At 40.6% G+C, this 16,389-nt stretch overlaps 1 protein-coding gene across 1 annotated transcript in view; it reads right to left on the bottom strand.

Annotated features, from left to right (window-relative positions):
• LOC126365881 (dynein axonemal heavy chain 6) overlaps positions 1–16,389 on the bottom strand; it is a 1,020,408-nt gene that overhangs the window by 739,744 nt on the left and 264,275 nt on the right. Inside the window, exons 17-18 of the mRNA XM_050008578.1 lie at positions 15,421–15,678; positions 4,252–4,461 (exon numbers count right to left, since the gene is read on the bottom strand). Coding sequence (XP_049864535.1) covers positions 4,252–4,461; positions 15,421–15,678 — 468 coding nt within the window. The remainder of the gene's footprint in view (positions 1–4,251; positions 4,462–15,420; positions 15,679–16,389) is intronic.

A 16,389-nucleotide genomic window follows, 5' to 3' on the forward strand; every position in this document is an offset into this window, starting at 1 on the left:
GTTTCGGTTTCATATGATAAATTGTTAGGCACACCAAACCAAAAGTGGTTTTAGAAAGAGATGTTAATGATATCCATGTACATTAATGTTTTCTATCCAGTTTTTGTGTAATCAGACATTTAAAAAACACACTCCATGCAATTAAGATCCAGCAAGATGTTCCTAACAACAAATTCATGAAATATTATGATATTTAGGTAGAGGTGTTTGACAGTTTTACATTGTTGGAATTAAGGAAGTTCAGTTACTAATGAAGCACAGTTAGGAGGTGCTTTAAGGGTTTATTGGTAGCCAATTCCTTTTAATCATTTGACAAATCTCTTAGTATAATCTCTTAGTATAATCAACTAGTGTACATATGGTCAACTTTATTACATAACACAAATGTTACTTAATGCCTGAGTTCAATAGAGCTTCCATGCGGTAATGCAGTCTGTGTAAGTAAGACAAGTAAATTATTTCCCTGTGAGAATGGTTAGCTATATAACATCTTTTGTAGAGTTGCATATGTGTAAGTGTATATATCTGTGATCAGATTTTCAAGTAATGTTTTAAATTTTTCCATGTTCTTGTTAATCTGCGGAAGAAACATTAGTGTATCAGTGCATTCTTACCTATATCCTCACTTGGTGGTACTGAACAAACAGTGTATTTGATCCAAACTATAGTAATCCTTGTCTAAGTAAGTTAGTACTCAGTTTCTGCTCAACATTACACCAGTGGGTCTTTAACCTTTCTTTTAGTAATTTTTCAGCTTTGATTACTCATTATTAATTTTTCAACATGGTGCCTTATTCAGCTTTCCAATTGCTTTTACTTACATGATATTGAGAATCATACATAACTTATTGCTGGCACACTAAAAAAAAATAATCTTACAAATATTTTTAACCGCTCACCACTATTGGCCTTTGATGAGTGCTTATGAAATACCTGTGAGTATGGTTTGACCAGAATAATCAAAATTCAATATAAACTTTTATGTGAAAGCCACTGAATCAGTTTGATAGGAATTTGGATGATAATGCTTAATTTTAAAATATACATCATCTATGACATAATTCTAACATCCATTGGATGCTACAAGGCATTTTCAGAGACTAATGGCTGTTTCATTACACTTCAGTGTTGGAAGCTCAGAAAAAATTTGCATGAATGCAGGCTTTGAAAATCGTTGCTTCCACTAGCTGCGAAATTTGTGCTGTAATTAAAATGTTGTGTGAAAAAACACCTACAGGTGCTCTAACTCACCAGCAATTGTACTTATTTTTTAGCCTATGAAAATAAGTAAAGGAATGGTTAGGCAAAGGTTTTGATTGACTTCATAGAATTTGTACTGTGACACAGTCACTGAACTGAGGTGTGCCAGTCACAACTGTCCTCCTACATGACATGTGTCCACATATATTTACCCATACCAAAGATAAGATGCTGTTCTTGTATCTGGAACTTTTTGACCATCTACCCTGTTGTCCTGCTCCCCTCTTGCACACAAAACAGTGGCTTTGCATACAATGGCCAGAAGTGGTGAGTAACTCAAGACTGTGACAACTTGTTCAGTTTCCATGTGGTGAACTTCTATGCAAAAGGGATGAAAATGCTGGAGCAACATAGCAAAAAGTGGTCAGAAGTTCTCAACGATCATGTCTAAAAGTGAAATTGATTTGCATGTGTTGTAAATTATTAAGTCAGAACAACAGTTTTATTTATTAAGAATAGATTTTCTCAGGGTTCATTGACATTCATCTTTACTTCGTAACTAAAAAACAAACTTCATAGAGATAACATAAAAATAATTTCAAAAAAATTAAGAAATAACACTTTGTGGTGAACATTACAAAATTGTTCCTTTTATCAAAACACTTTCTCCAAAAGGAAAACTCAAAAATCAGTCAAATAAACAGTTACTGTTTGACTTCCTGCACTCCAGTCTCTGCATGCAACAAATTAAATCAAACTCACTCAAGTAACTTTGTCAGAAGATCAGTTAACTGATTCTTTCCATCTATATGTTTCACGATAACTTCAGCAATCAGAAATCTTTCACAAACATAGAAGCGTTGAACCTCTGCACATTTTGATTGACAATGATATTCAGGGATTTGGCAATTCTAATGCACTGGTATTGTCTACATAAAGTGTTGGAGGTTGTCCTGTCATTTCAACTCATTCATTTAACAAATTAATTCTCTGGCAGCTTCATTTGCTGAAATAATTTCTGCTTCAGTTTTAAATGTAACAACACTTTTTGTTACTGATTTTTCCATGATATTGCCACAAGAGAGTACTTTGCCACATGCTGGTTGTTGAACGTCTTGTCCACTTGTGCCCAGCAAAATCAGCAGCACTGCAAATTCTCAAATTTTCTTCTCTGTTATAAATAATACCATAATTAAATGTACCTTTCAGGTATCAGAATATGTGTTTCACTCAATTCCAATGTAGTTGGTTTTTACACAGTTTGAGCAGCATGGAAATTTTTGTTTTTCTCACTCTTTTGACATATTCTTCTTCCATATGTTAGAAATGACAGATGCTGTTATGTCCACTGCATTTTGTTGATGAATTTCAGTTGTACAAAGTTTTTTCAGTAAGAAGTTAAAACTCTGATTTTTTGCTGGTATTGTCTCCCAGAGATCTTTAAAATAATCATAGGCCTATTCCTTTCCCATCATAGAAACAATTTGACCCTTTAATATTCTTTCAGGCAACGTATTCTCTTCACGTATTATTAATTCATCATTTAGCTCTACAAACAACAATTGCTTCTTAGCCAAATGTGTGCTAATATCTTCTATTTCATCAGTTTTGATCCAAAAAAGTTTTCACTTAACATGTCTAGCGCTGCATGCTGCTAGTTTCAAATCATGCACATAGTTTGCCCCATATTTCTTTAGTATTTTTGCACATCAACACAAGTTTAGCAGCTGATCTGCTTAGCATACCTGCTGTCAGACTTGCTGATTTTGTGTTATTTTTTTGCTGTTCTGCATACTCTGCCTTCTGTTCACTTGCTGGTTCCTCAGGCAACACAACAGATTTGCACATATCAATAGCAAAGTCTTCGAGTTCATGTGAAGGGAGTACCATAGAGATGTGTCATTTCCATTTATCCAATGATCAGCTCCTTGAAGTTTATCAATATTCACTTTATACTCTCCATTTGTACCCACGTTCTTACTGTACAACTCATTTCAACAAAAAATTCTTCAGTTTGGATGGAATCAAGTTCTTTTTTTTTAAAAAAAAAAAAAATGGTATTTTGTTCTTTTAGACATGGCTTGGGCTCATAACCTTCTGTAAATTATTAAGTGTTAATAACACATATTTTATCATGACACAGTCACAAACAGCTTAATTTTGTAACTAAAAAACAAACTTCAAAGAGATTACACAAAGAAAAGAACATTAAAAAAATATTAGGAATAATTACAGTTAACTCTAATACATTTCTTTATTATAATACTACGAAACTAAAATTGCTGACAGAAACTTTTTCTAACCTGTATATTTTTTTATACAGGAATGACCCTTGTTTTTCAAATATACCTCATAACTTGCGTAGTGAAGTACTTCATTTTTAAGGATATGTGGGTATATGTTGCATTTTAAGTAATATCTAAACTGTCTGATTGGTTTGCATCCTAGGTCTCTCCAGCTTGATTGTACTTACAAATTTTATTCCATTATATTAATTCATATAATGTTTTGGCAGATCTGCTCAAAGCCAAATGGATAATTTTACAAAGCAGCTGAAGAAATGCAGGCTAAATTATCTTTTTAAAAGACATAGAGGCATGCCTTGGTAATCTTCACCAAACATTCCTCAATTCTACTTTATAATGATGTTATAAAAACAACCTCAGTTTACTCAGTACCCCAGTATGTTGTGGAACTGTATACCACTGCCTCCACAAACACCAAAATACATGCTAGTGATCATGTTATTTAATTCCATTCAATCACCAAAGACACTGGGACACAGAATGACAAGGAAAACAAAAATTCTAATTATGGAGATGTTAACAATGAGAACTGTAATTTACTTCTATTTGAGAATTCCATATTACTTCTATTCATCATAGAGAAAATACTGAGAAAGACTGAGAAGCAAAAGATAAAAGTGCAACAGAATAAATCTGTTATGCCGACATGCAGCAAAGTATAGGGCTCAGATCATTCCACAAGAGAAATCTACAGTATTAATGTATGTTTCATGCTCTATAAATAGTTGTCCTTTTGCATACTTACTTTCTGTAGCAACGATTCCAATCCAGATTCAGAGCTTGCCTGCCCTGAAATTTCTTGAAGTTCATCTGGAAATGTGAAAACTCCTATACATTCCAACAAACGCAATGTAATAGGCTCTTCTGTAGGAAATTTATACTTCAGTACACCTTCTATTTGGAGCCAGTGACGTGGTTTTAATGATGGATTACGTAAATATGTGACCACTGCCATCTAAAAAAAATATGTCTGTATGTTACTAATTGGTATGGATACACTATATATTTACAAATAAATATGAATGATATGGGATAAGGATGAGGAACATCATCATGTAAAAATCGTACTACATAAATTTGAAACACGGCTAAGAAGCACCGCAGTTGCGGCGGTGTCCCGATCTTCCCCTCGGACCTTGAAAATCCGGGAGAGGGCCACGTGGAGGTGTCACGCCGGTTTGTACCCATATCCACAGGAGGTCTCCAAGGTGAAGAGCCTCTAGTCGATAGAATAATGTAGGTAAGGGAAGTCGGCAAATTGGATCCGTAACTTCGGGATAAGGATTGGCTCTGAGGATCGGGGCGTGTCGGGCTTGGTCGGGAAGTGGGTCAGCGCTAACGTGCCGGGCCTGGGTGAGGTGAGTGCCGTAGGGGTGTCTGCTCTCGCCGTTGGTTGGCTTCGTGCTGGCCGGCGGTGCAGGATGCGCGCGCCTGCGCGGCGTTCGCGCCCCGGTGTTTCAACCTGCGTGCAGGATCCGAGCTCGGTCCCGTGCCTTGGCCTCCCACAGATCTTCCTTGCTGCGAGGCCGCGTCTGCCTTAGCGTGCTCCTCCGGGGCCGCGCGGGTGCGCGGATTCTCTTCGGCCGTCATTCAACGATCAACTCAGAACTCACCAAAATATCTATGGTGGGCAATATTATTGATCATACTAGAATCAACAAGCACTTGTGTTGTCTTCAGGATCAATTCATAAATTTGTTTTTATCCACTAAAGAAGGGATTTAGGGTATCAGTACTTAAAGCTAAAGATTAAGTGTCACTCTTTGTGTACTTTGTGTATGGCTGATAGATATTGGATGATTTCATTTCCAGCAGTGTAGTTGCTTTGAATTTGTTTACAGTGCTTGTAAAATTACCTCCTAAATATTACTGTTTTTGCTTACATTAATTCACATATTTTCTACAAAATGTGATTCAATATATTTTGTGCAGTTGATACTCCACCGCTACCTAGTATTTGAAGTCACGATCATTCCATTTCCCCCTCACTCACTTTCTCGTGTGTGTGTGTGTGTGTGTGTGTGTGTGTGTTCAAAACTTGACTGTTTCCACATCCTGGTAATTTATTTGTGATGTGGAATAATGTAACTCATATGAAAACAAAAACAGAAATTATCCTTGAGTAATGTTTGAATTTTTTACTAATTACTAGAAGATTAAAGTACGGTACCTTGATAAGGAGAAGGGAAATGTATCTGTTGGCAACACCAAGTAGAGATCCAGCATTAGTTGCACACTTAAAAAACTACTCAAAATTATTAAGAAAAATTATTAAAAAATCAAGGAGCCTGTACATAGAGTCAGAAATAAGTACTTCTGACAACAGATTTATGACTATATGGAATGTAGTGAAATGAGGGACAGGACAAACAGTCACAGAATATTATAACATCACTACTGAATTAAATGAAATGGCTATAAATGATAAGTCACAGGCTGCAAACGTGTTTAATAACAATTTCTTAAATATGGTAGAACATATAAGGACAAATAGTTCAGCACTATGTTGAAAGGTAACTCTCGTAAAATTCAATTATATGAATGCTTCATCTATTTTTAGTTTAGAAACTTAAAAAATTATATATTCTCTCAGACAACGTCTGTAGTCAAGTGGTCAGTGCAACAGACCCTCTTGCAGGGAACCCAGGTTTGATTCCTGGTATTTCCTTGGTGGGACGATTGGGCCAGGGACAGTGGGATTCCTGATATCAATTGAGGAGACACGTGGTTGTTCCAAAGTTGAAACACTGACAACGGTGTTAGGACCCCCATGTCCCTCCATACTGTTTCCAATGATGAATGACTGAGGATCATATGGTGATCAGTCGGCCATCATGTGGCCTTCAAGGCCTGGTCATGTGGTTTCCTTTCCTTTCTTTCCCTGTATATTCTCTCCAAAGTAAAAGTTCTTTGTATTTGATGGTGTTTCCAACAGAGTACTACTGTTTCCACTTAATAAGGGATGATGTGTCTGAAATATGTAATACATCACTAACTCAGGAGATTAAAATATTCTATTATTAAACCCTGTTATAAGAAAATTGATAGGAAAGCTGTCAATAACTACTAACCTATTTTGCTACAAACATCTTTTTCCAAACTTTTGAGGTAATGTATTCTACATAAGAGCTGCTCTACTGAGAAGGCTGTTTAGAAATTTCTCACCAAGTTTTCCAAACGTTTTCCAAGCATTAAATAACAACACAGCACTAGATGGTATTTTCTGTGACATATCTATGGCACGTGGTTGGCACTCCTACCACCACCTACTCCAGTCTAGTCACTAACATCACCTATCCCACCAAAGGCAGGGCCACCTATGAAACCAGTCAAGTTGCAGTCTCTGTGCTGCATTCTATATAGGCATGACAACCAATAAGCTGTCTGTCCGCATGAACAGCCACCAACAAACTGTGGTCAAGAAACAAGTGGACCACCCTGTTGCTGAACATGCTGCCAAACATGATATCCCTCATCTTAATAAATGCTTCACAGCCTGTGCCGTATGGATCCTTCCCACCAACACCAGCTTTTCTGAATTTCACAGGTGGGAAGTTTCCCTGCAATACATCCTACATTTCCACAACCCTCCTGGCCTCAATCTTCGTTAGTCACTGTCCTCACCCATCCAGCCCCCTTCCTGTTCCCATTCCAGCACTAAACAGCCGTCATTTCACTGCCACACCTAGTCTTTTAATTTCTATTATTTCTCTCCTTTCTGCTACTTACCAACTCCCCCCTCCACACCTTCTCTCCTGCCCTCCGTCTAAACTGCAACACTTGACTGTCCGTCACTCCCACCATACTATCCCTCCCACTCCCTGCTCCAGCCTCCTCCTTACCCCCACCCAGTCGCCACTCCCATTAGGCACTGATGCTGCTGTTTGCACTGTGGTCTCAGTTCTCTGAGATTGCAGACATGTGTGCAAGTTGCGTTTATGTGTGTGAGTTTGCGTGTGTGTATGTGTGTCAATTGCTGACAAAGTCCTTAATGGCCAAAAGGTTTAAGTATGTGAATCTTTTTATTGTGTCTATCGCGACTCAGCATCTCCTCTATATGGTGAATAGCAACTTTCCTTCTCTGGTATTGTTACATTCCATCCTGGATTTTCCATTGTTTGATTTTTGCACTTGGTTGTGTGAATTACAATATTCTCCTAAATAAGCTGAGATTTTTATGGGACTGAATGGAATAGCCATCCAATGGATAATGTCACATGTAACCAAAAGAATGCAGAAAATTGCACTAAGTAATTCAACCAATGTAGTCAGGGGAGATTATTCTGACTGGGGAGCAATCAAGTGTGGGATTATCCCAGGATTAGTCCTAGGTCTGCTATTGCTCCTCACATATCTAAACAATCTTCTGTCTAATATACAACAAGTAGAATTAAACAATTGAAACTCCACATTGGAATATCGGCAACATTAGGAAAAGATAGAGCGCTACTACTGGTAACTGTAAAGATGACCCACTGAGTTGCAGACAGATACAACAAAAAGACTGTTACACATTATAATAGCTTTTGGCCAACTTCCATAAAGAAAACACACACACTTCACACAAGCAAGTACACCTCACACACACATCATTGCTACCGGTGGCAGCTCCAACTGGAGCTGACTGACTTTCTTCCAGTCTGAGCTGCCAGTGGTAGTGATTGTGTGTGTGAGGTATGCTTGATTGTGTGAATGTGTGTGTGTGTGTGTGTGTGTGTGTGTGTGTGTGTGTGTGCACGCATATGTTTTCTTTGCTATAGAAGGCTTTGGCCTGAAGTTATTATGTGTTACAGTCTTTTCCTTGTGCCTGTCTGTAACTCAACAGGCCATCTTTATGGTCACAAGCAGAGTTAATTATTTTTGCTGATGACGCTATTATTGTAATCAATCCAAGATAAATGCAGCAACAGAAGAAAGGATAAAGAATGTTTTTAAAGGAACAGTGACTGGTTTTCTCTGAATGGTCTCACTCTCTATTTTAAAAAGTCACAACATATGCAGTTCTGCACATACAGAAGTACTATATCAATGTTACATGTAACATATGATGAGGAAATAATATATAGGATGGAAACTTCAAAGCTCTTAAATGTAAATATTAATGAGAATTTAAACTGAAAAATGCATATTTTGGAACAATTTTTTTCAGCCATGTTTGCACTTAGAATTATTGCAAATGTTGGGGAGAGACAAATCAGTAAGTTGATACAGATTGCATACTTTCATTCAATAATGTCATGTGGAATAAAGTTCTTGGGTAGCTCATCTTTAAAAAACAAAGTGTTCATTAATTAAAAATGTACAGTAAGAAAAATATGTAGTGCTCACTGATGATCATATTGTAGACACATGTTTAAAGAGTTGAAAATTCTGACTACCGCTTCACAGTATTTATGCCCTCTGGAATTTGTTGTAAATAATCCACTGCAGTTTAAAAATAACAGAGATGACCATAATCACAATACCTGAAGGAAAAAAATGGCATACTGAACACCACATTAAGGCCTTCTTTAGCACAAAAAGGGGTGCACAATGCTACAACAAAAATTGTGTGTGTGTGTGTGTGTGTGTGTGTGTGTGTGTGTGTGTGGTTTGAGGTTTTTGGGAACTAAACAGCGTGGTCATCAGCGCCCAAATGCATAGAAACAGGAACACATGCGGTGAAGGGATGAAGACGGACAGCGAAAAAGGAGAACGGCTAAAAGACACAGGCCTGACGCACTTCCAAATCCTCACATACAGAGGCAAAACAAGAGGAAAAGAAACACACTAAAAGGAAAGGAAATACAAGGAAAAGAGAACAGAAATCGAAGTGAAACAAATAGGTAATCGTGACTAGCGGACCTTTTACTTAAAACCTGGGTGAGCCAGTCACCCAGCAGCGCATTAAAATCCTCTCCCTAAAATCTGAGGCAACAAATTGGACAGGACACAAAACCATAAGAATTTAACCACAGTCGTTGCCTCATCTTGTAAAATAGAGGGCAAATCCGGTGGCGAGGAAACCACCGCCCTCTGGTCAGAGAATAAAGGACAGTCAAGTAAAATGTGGTGGACACTAATCTGGATGCCACACGCACTGAAGATTGGGGGGGACCTCCCGCCGGAGTAAAAAACCATGCGTTAAGGGACTGTGCCCGATGCGGAGGCGAGTGAGGAGAACCTCATCCCACCTGCATGACTGGTAGGACGTACGCCATGGCCGCATGGTGGCCTTGACCAAACACCGCTTATTTTCACTGACTGCCAGCCACTCGTCTTCCCAGTGACGCATAACACGAAAACGCAAAAGGGAGGTAACAGCATGGAGGTGGACGGCACATTCAACAACGTGAGGGAGGGAACATGCATCTTTGGCAGCCACATCCGCCAGTTCATTTCCCCTAATACCCACATGCCCCAGCACCCAGCAGAAGGGAACCTCCTTCCCCTGCCGTTGCAGGTGGAGTAGGGCATCATGGATGTTCTGGACGACCGTATCCGCTGGGTACAAGTGTTGCATGGTCTGAAGGGCACTCAGGGAGTCAGAACAGATGAGAAACTTAAGACTGGGAACATATCTCATCTGCTCCAATGCCCGCAAGATCGCAAACAAGTCTTCATCAAATATGGTAAACGCCGCAAGAAGCCGTAACTTGACGACTCAATCAGGGAAAACAACAGCACAACCAACAGAGTCCCCCTGTTTAGAGCCATCAGTAAATAGTGGTACATGGTCGGGAGGCTGGTTTAAAATATCGTAAAATAAGGAGGTAAAAACAAATGCAGGAGTGCAGATCCTCCGGTGCTCTGACAAGTCTAAAATGACGCTGAGCCTCTGGAGCAACCAGGGAGGCAGGCGGGTAAAACCCTGGAGTTGGGGTGCCACACGCTCCACACCAAGGGACTCAAGCAAATGCTTGGCACGAATCCCAAATGGTCTTGTTGCCCTGGGATGACTGGAAAAAAGACATTCCATAGGCAGTCGGGCAACAGTAGGGTATGCAGGGGAGGTAGGACAGGCAAGGAATTGACACACCCGTCGCAACATGAGGAGTTTCCGCCGGATGGTGAGTGGCGGTTTCCCTGCCTCAGCACACAGACTGGAGATGGTTCTGGTACAGAAGGTACCAGTGGCCAGGCTGATACCCTCATGGTGTACTGCGTCAAAATCTTCAGATACGAAGGCCTCGCTGACCCATACACAGTGCAGCCATAGTCAAGATGCGACCGGATGAAAGCCCTATAAAACTGCAACAGATTCGCAGTCCATGCCTCTAATTGCTTTATCGTAAGCTGCAGCTGCTGACTAGCAGTGACAAGACTGGAGGAAGAACAGAAAACAGCAAAATCGTCCACAAACAAGGGGCACTGGGCCGGACTCCGGATGGTGGACGTGATACTGTTAATGGCGATGGCAAAGAGGGTGACACTTAAAACGCTTCCCTGAGGAACACCATTCTCCTGCACGTACAAATCAGATAGCACATTACCAACCCGATACCGAAAGAGGTGGCGAGAAAGAAAGGACCGAATGAAGATGGGGAGTTGGCCACGAAAGCCCCAATGATGCAGTTGACTGAGGATAAGGCGGTGCCAAGTAGTGTCTACGCCTTATTAATGTCAAAGAATACACCTAGACAATGCTGGTTACGTAGGAAGGCCTGCGGGATGGCCACCACAAGCAGGGTTAAGTTGTCTATACTTGGACATCATCTCCGAAAGCCACACTGAGAGTGGCTAAGGAGCTGCCTGGTCTCGAGCAGCCAAACCAGGTGACGGTTGACCATGCGTTCCAGTGTCTTCCTGACACAGTTCATCAAAGCAATACTCCGATAATTACTGGAATGCATTCGGTCCTTCCCCGGTTTGAGGAGGGGAATCAAAATCACCTCTCTCCACGAGTCAGGGAACGTGCCAGAGGACCATATCATATTAACACAATTCAGGATAACTTCCTTGGATGGCAGCAACAAGTGCTGCAGCATGCTGTGCAGGATTTGATCATCACCTGGTGCAGTATCATGAGCCACAGACAGTGCCGAATCCAGTTCCCACATTGTGAAGGGTGTAATGTAACGGCCTACTGAAGAGTGCGATACCACCCTTATAGTCGCATCTGCCCTTGCATAGTCAGTGCTCCAATTTCATTTCTATGATTTTTTTTATTTAATATTATTGTATGTAGTATTTAAATTTTGCCCAAATCTTTTTTATTATATTATTCTATAATGTGAACTTTATTTGTTTATTTCTGGAGAATATGTTGCCACCAGTGTGAGCCAAAGACATTCGTGTGTGAAAGGTAGAGAGTCGGACATTGTTAAGGTGACTGTTGGAGTGAGTTAGTTGGACGGTTGTGGGGAGAGCGTGGTTTTTGTGAGGTGGACTGTTGATGGGAGTACGGAAGGAAGTCTGTCGTCTTATATAGAGAGTATCTATAAATAGTATGTGATATGAAGATGGAAATTATTGTGAAAAAGTTAAATTAATAAAAATGAAGAATCAATAGTAAAACAAAAAGCAAGTACCAGTTTTCATTAGCACACAAAGACCCGGACATAATATTAACAATGTTAGATGGATGAAACGCACCATGGCGAGAATCACGACAATGAGACCAAATTCAGCATCTAAAGGTAAGGTATTTTAATTAGTTTTAGTATTCTGTGATGCATCATTCTTTTGTCTAAATATTAATCTTAACATCGTCTGTTGTAGATAAAGACCACCCAAGCTGGCGGGGTGTCGTCAATTGATCATCATAATCTCAGGGTTTGAAATAGCATTTAAATGAAATGAAAGTTTGTCGCTTGATATTTGATTTTCACCCCGGACGAAAGAGGGTACATTACAAGAGGCAGTTGTAGGGTTCAGAATTTGGAGACCGGAAGCCCAAGTGATCCCTCTCAATGGCAGTGCGGTAGCGGCAGAAATCTGGATCACAGTTAATAGTGGCGGTAGATTCCGCAAAATGCATGGCCAGTGTCTGGGCAATGTCTCTCGCCACCATGAGGAGACATCCCTGATGGAGCAATGCCGTGACAGGTAGTTGGCTGAGTTTCCGGAAATCCTCCTGATGGCTTCCCATACTTTCGTAGAACTAGTGGAGCAGGAGATGGAGTTCAAGAACGATTGCCATGACCGTCATTTGCTCTCTTTAATCACTCGCTGCACCTGGGCCCTTGCCACCCGAAAGACCGCAAGATTGCCAGCTGAGGGACGGCACTTAAACCGGTGCAGAGCTGCATGGCGGGCTCGGATGGCTAAGCGGCACTCAGTGGTCCACCAAGGGACAGGACGCCTCTTGGGATGACTTGAGGACCGTGGGATTGACAGTTCAGCAGCATGGGAGATCATGGCTGTAACATGGTCGACCCATTCGTGGACACTGGCATGGTGTTCCAAAACAGCTAAATGGCTGAAAAGTGTCCAGTCAGCTCTGCAGAGGTGCCACCTGGGTGGCACTGGTAATGCCACAGCCTCATCCAGGAGGCGAATCCAAAGGGGGAAGTGGTCACTGGAATGGAGGTCAGTGGCTACCTCCCACAGAGCAGAATCTGCGAATGCTGGAGAGCAAAAGGAAAGGTTAATAGCTGACGACGACCTAGAAGCAGTACAGAAATGAGTGGGAGCACCAAAGTTGAGGATGCACAGTTCTTCGGACACCACGAGGCTTTACATAACACGACCCCTGGGGCAAGTAGTCGTAGAGCCCCATAAGACATTATGAGCATTGAAGTGCCCCAGAAGGATAAATGGGTGGGGGAGTTGGCTAATAAGGTCTGTGAGATCCACAGAGTCTATTGCATCCTGAGGCGGTAAGTAAACGGAACAGATTGTGAGCCTCCGCCCCCCAAAGAAGGCCTGAAAATGTGTCTCTGGAGACATAACTACAAGGGGCGCTCTCGTACAAGGAGTTGTAATTTGGCCACATGCATCCTGAACCCATTCAGGTTCCACTGTAATATGGGAGCCAGTGATCAGGGTGGCTGAATTTTCACCCTGCCTCTATGCTTAGAAGGAGAGCCCGTACTGGCTGGAGATTTGTTCCTGGGGCAAGAATATCGCCCCCGGTCAACATCAATGTCCATCAGCTTCGATGGCGACCCAAGGGAGATGTCAGACAGTACGATGTTATCGTCATCGGACTGACCCCGACTAGTCTCCTCAGGTGGCAAAACCTTCACCTTCAGCATCTTTGTCTTGGGGGGGCTTAGAATGCAGAACCTTGTCAACAGTTGGGGCTTTACTCGCCTGGGCAGAAGGCGTCATATGGGGAGGGGCAGGAAGTACCCCAATGTCAGCAACCACGGCCTTGTTCAATGTTTTGGGGAGAGCTGCAGGTTGCAAAACAACCGCAGCAGCATAAGTGCACTGGCAAACACAGGTATTAGTGCTGACACTAGCAACCTCCGTTTGTGTAGCAACAGTGGCCAACTGTACCGGTTTCTGCAGAGCAGAAGCAAAAGATGTTGTAAACACAGGAGGCTGCATGGCCTTAAAGAGCTTCTTGGCCTCACCATAGGGGATGCACTTAGATGTTTTGATCTCCTGTATCTTCCGTTCCTCGAGATAGATGGGGCAGACCCGGCTCCAGACAGGGTGACTCCCAGAGCAATTCACGCACTTCACAGGCGATGAACACTTACCCTGTGACATAAATTGTCTGGCAGAAGGCAAGATAAAATTTGAAAAGAAGGAACAAGTTACTCTTTGCCAGTTCCTTCCACTCCATAGAAGAATATCGAACAATGTAAATTCCACGTTGGAATATCAACAATATAGGGAAAGATGACAGCTACCTACCATATAGATGACATGTTAATATGCATAAAGGCATAATTAAAAGCTACTTACTCATTAACTTTCAACCACAGTCTTCATCAGAAAAAGAATGAGAAATACACACACACACACAAAACACACACATACGCACGCACACGCGCGCGCGCGCGCGCACACACACACACACACACACACACACACACACACACACACACACACACACACACATCAGCGCGCGCGTGCGCGCGCGCGCTCGCAAGCACACCTCATGCACACATGACTGCCAACTCTGGCAGCTCGAACCAAGTGTGAGGTGTGCTTTCTTGTGTAAATAAATGGTGTGTGTTTCTCTTTCTTTTTCTGATGAAGGCTGTGACCAAAAGCTTGTGTGTCTTTTGATTGTGCCTGTCTGCAACTTAATGTTTCAATTTTAGGGCAAGTAGCAATCTATTTTTACCTACATTATAGAAGGGTATCAGTCATTGTAATGTGTAAAATGTGACAGTTATGAATTATTTATTGACATTTGTGAGCATGTGTAAAAAACAAGATAATAAATAAATAAATTTATCATGCAAACGGTCCATGGCACATGAAACTAAGTAATATTGGTTTATTTGCAGTTCATTGGCCATACTGCATTATTGATCAACAGAAACACAAACTTTTTACATGTCACTGTGCCTGAGTTAAATGACTTACCAAGTTTATATCATGAGATCAATAAACCACAATTTACAACTAAAACTTTATATAATTATTTTTTACAACAAATTGTACAATGCAACTTCACAATCTAATTTTAACACTGCTAGTTACGTTTCTGAATAACATAAACCTATACAGGAAAACTGGCAGTCGCATTTTATATTGACTGCCTCTAAGTGGATCTTTTCTTGCAAACCACTAATGATTATTATTATCATTATTTAAAGTGAGAATGGATTCAGCAAACTGCCTGATTTTCATAACAGACAAATTAAAGCATATTGAATAGAATATGAAAAACGTAATTATTAATACAGAGTGATAAACAGAATAGTTGAATATAAGTAATTAAGACAGTTAGCTGGAATCATATCAATAGCAAACATATATTCTTTTGAACACAGAGTCAAATTTTGTTTTAATTCAGTTATTAATATACCTTATCTTTCATTAGTTCAACATTATATTTCAGCTGAGGAAGGATCAAATTTTCTGGTAATCCTTTTTCCAGTTGCAGAATGTTCTTAATAAAGCGCATTGTTGTCACATTCATTTCCTCTGGATCCAATGTGCTGAAATCAGCTTCATACCACTCTTGTATTAACTTGTCCCATTTCTCAACACTCTCCCACAGAAGTTGACGTAATTTGACATCATTAAGGACTTCATCTAAAAGTTCAAATTTTGTGATTTCCAGCTAAAAAACAAATAAGTAAATTATTAGGACTATAAACACAAACAGATGTTTAATGTATAGGCAGTAGGGAAAGGAGGGTCAAGTGGCCATGGTGTGACCAATGGCCATTGCACATTTTTTGTTCTGACAGCGCTGTTGGGAAGTAGACAGACTAGTTCAAATATACATTATCATTATTGTCAAAGACTGAAAGCTTGTTCCATTATTTTTTTAAAAAAATCAGTTATCTGATGTAAGGTAAGTAAGGTAAGTAATTATATTATTCTTGTTACCTCACATCTACCTAGGTTACTCCTTTTTTATGATATCAATATTTAAACAACATCTTTTGGCCTGCAACTGTAGTTCCGCGTTCTTTATTTTTGTTTGTGTAGTACTAGCCACTAGCCTGGCCACATAACATCATAGAAAACATCCACAGCTGACAGACTGCCATACCCATAAGTGTCCTCTACCGAAGCCAAGCCAGAGACATGCAGCAATTACACTGTACTGTGCACATGCCAGGCTACAACAGCAAACTTTTGGCTGTGTGCACAAGAGGACAAGAGCAATATAAGTGTTCCTCTGTGTACCTGTGAAACTACAGTGAATCTTCAAGAGGTACCAGGGTTGCACGCTACCAATATGTGCAGCTGACATTGGCACCAAAAATCATGGCATTACATTCTGCCCACACGCCACTTGATGTGCATGTGCATCTCACATGCC

Source organism: Schistocerca gregaria, chromosome 4 (assembly GCF_023897955.1).
Source record: "Schistocerca gregaria isolate iqSchGreg1 chromosome 4, iqSchGreg1.2, whole genome shotgun sequence".
Taxonomy (NCBI): domain Eukaryota; kingdom Metazoa; phylum Arthropoda; class Insecta; order Orthoptera; family Acrididae; genus Schistocerca; species Schistocerca gregaria.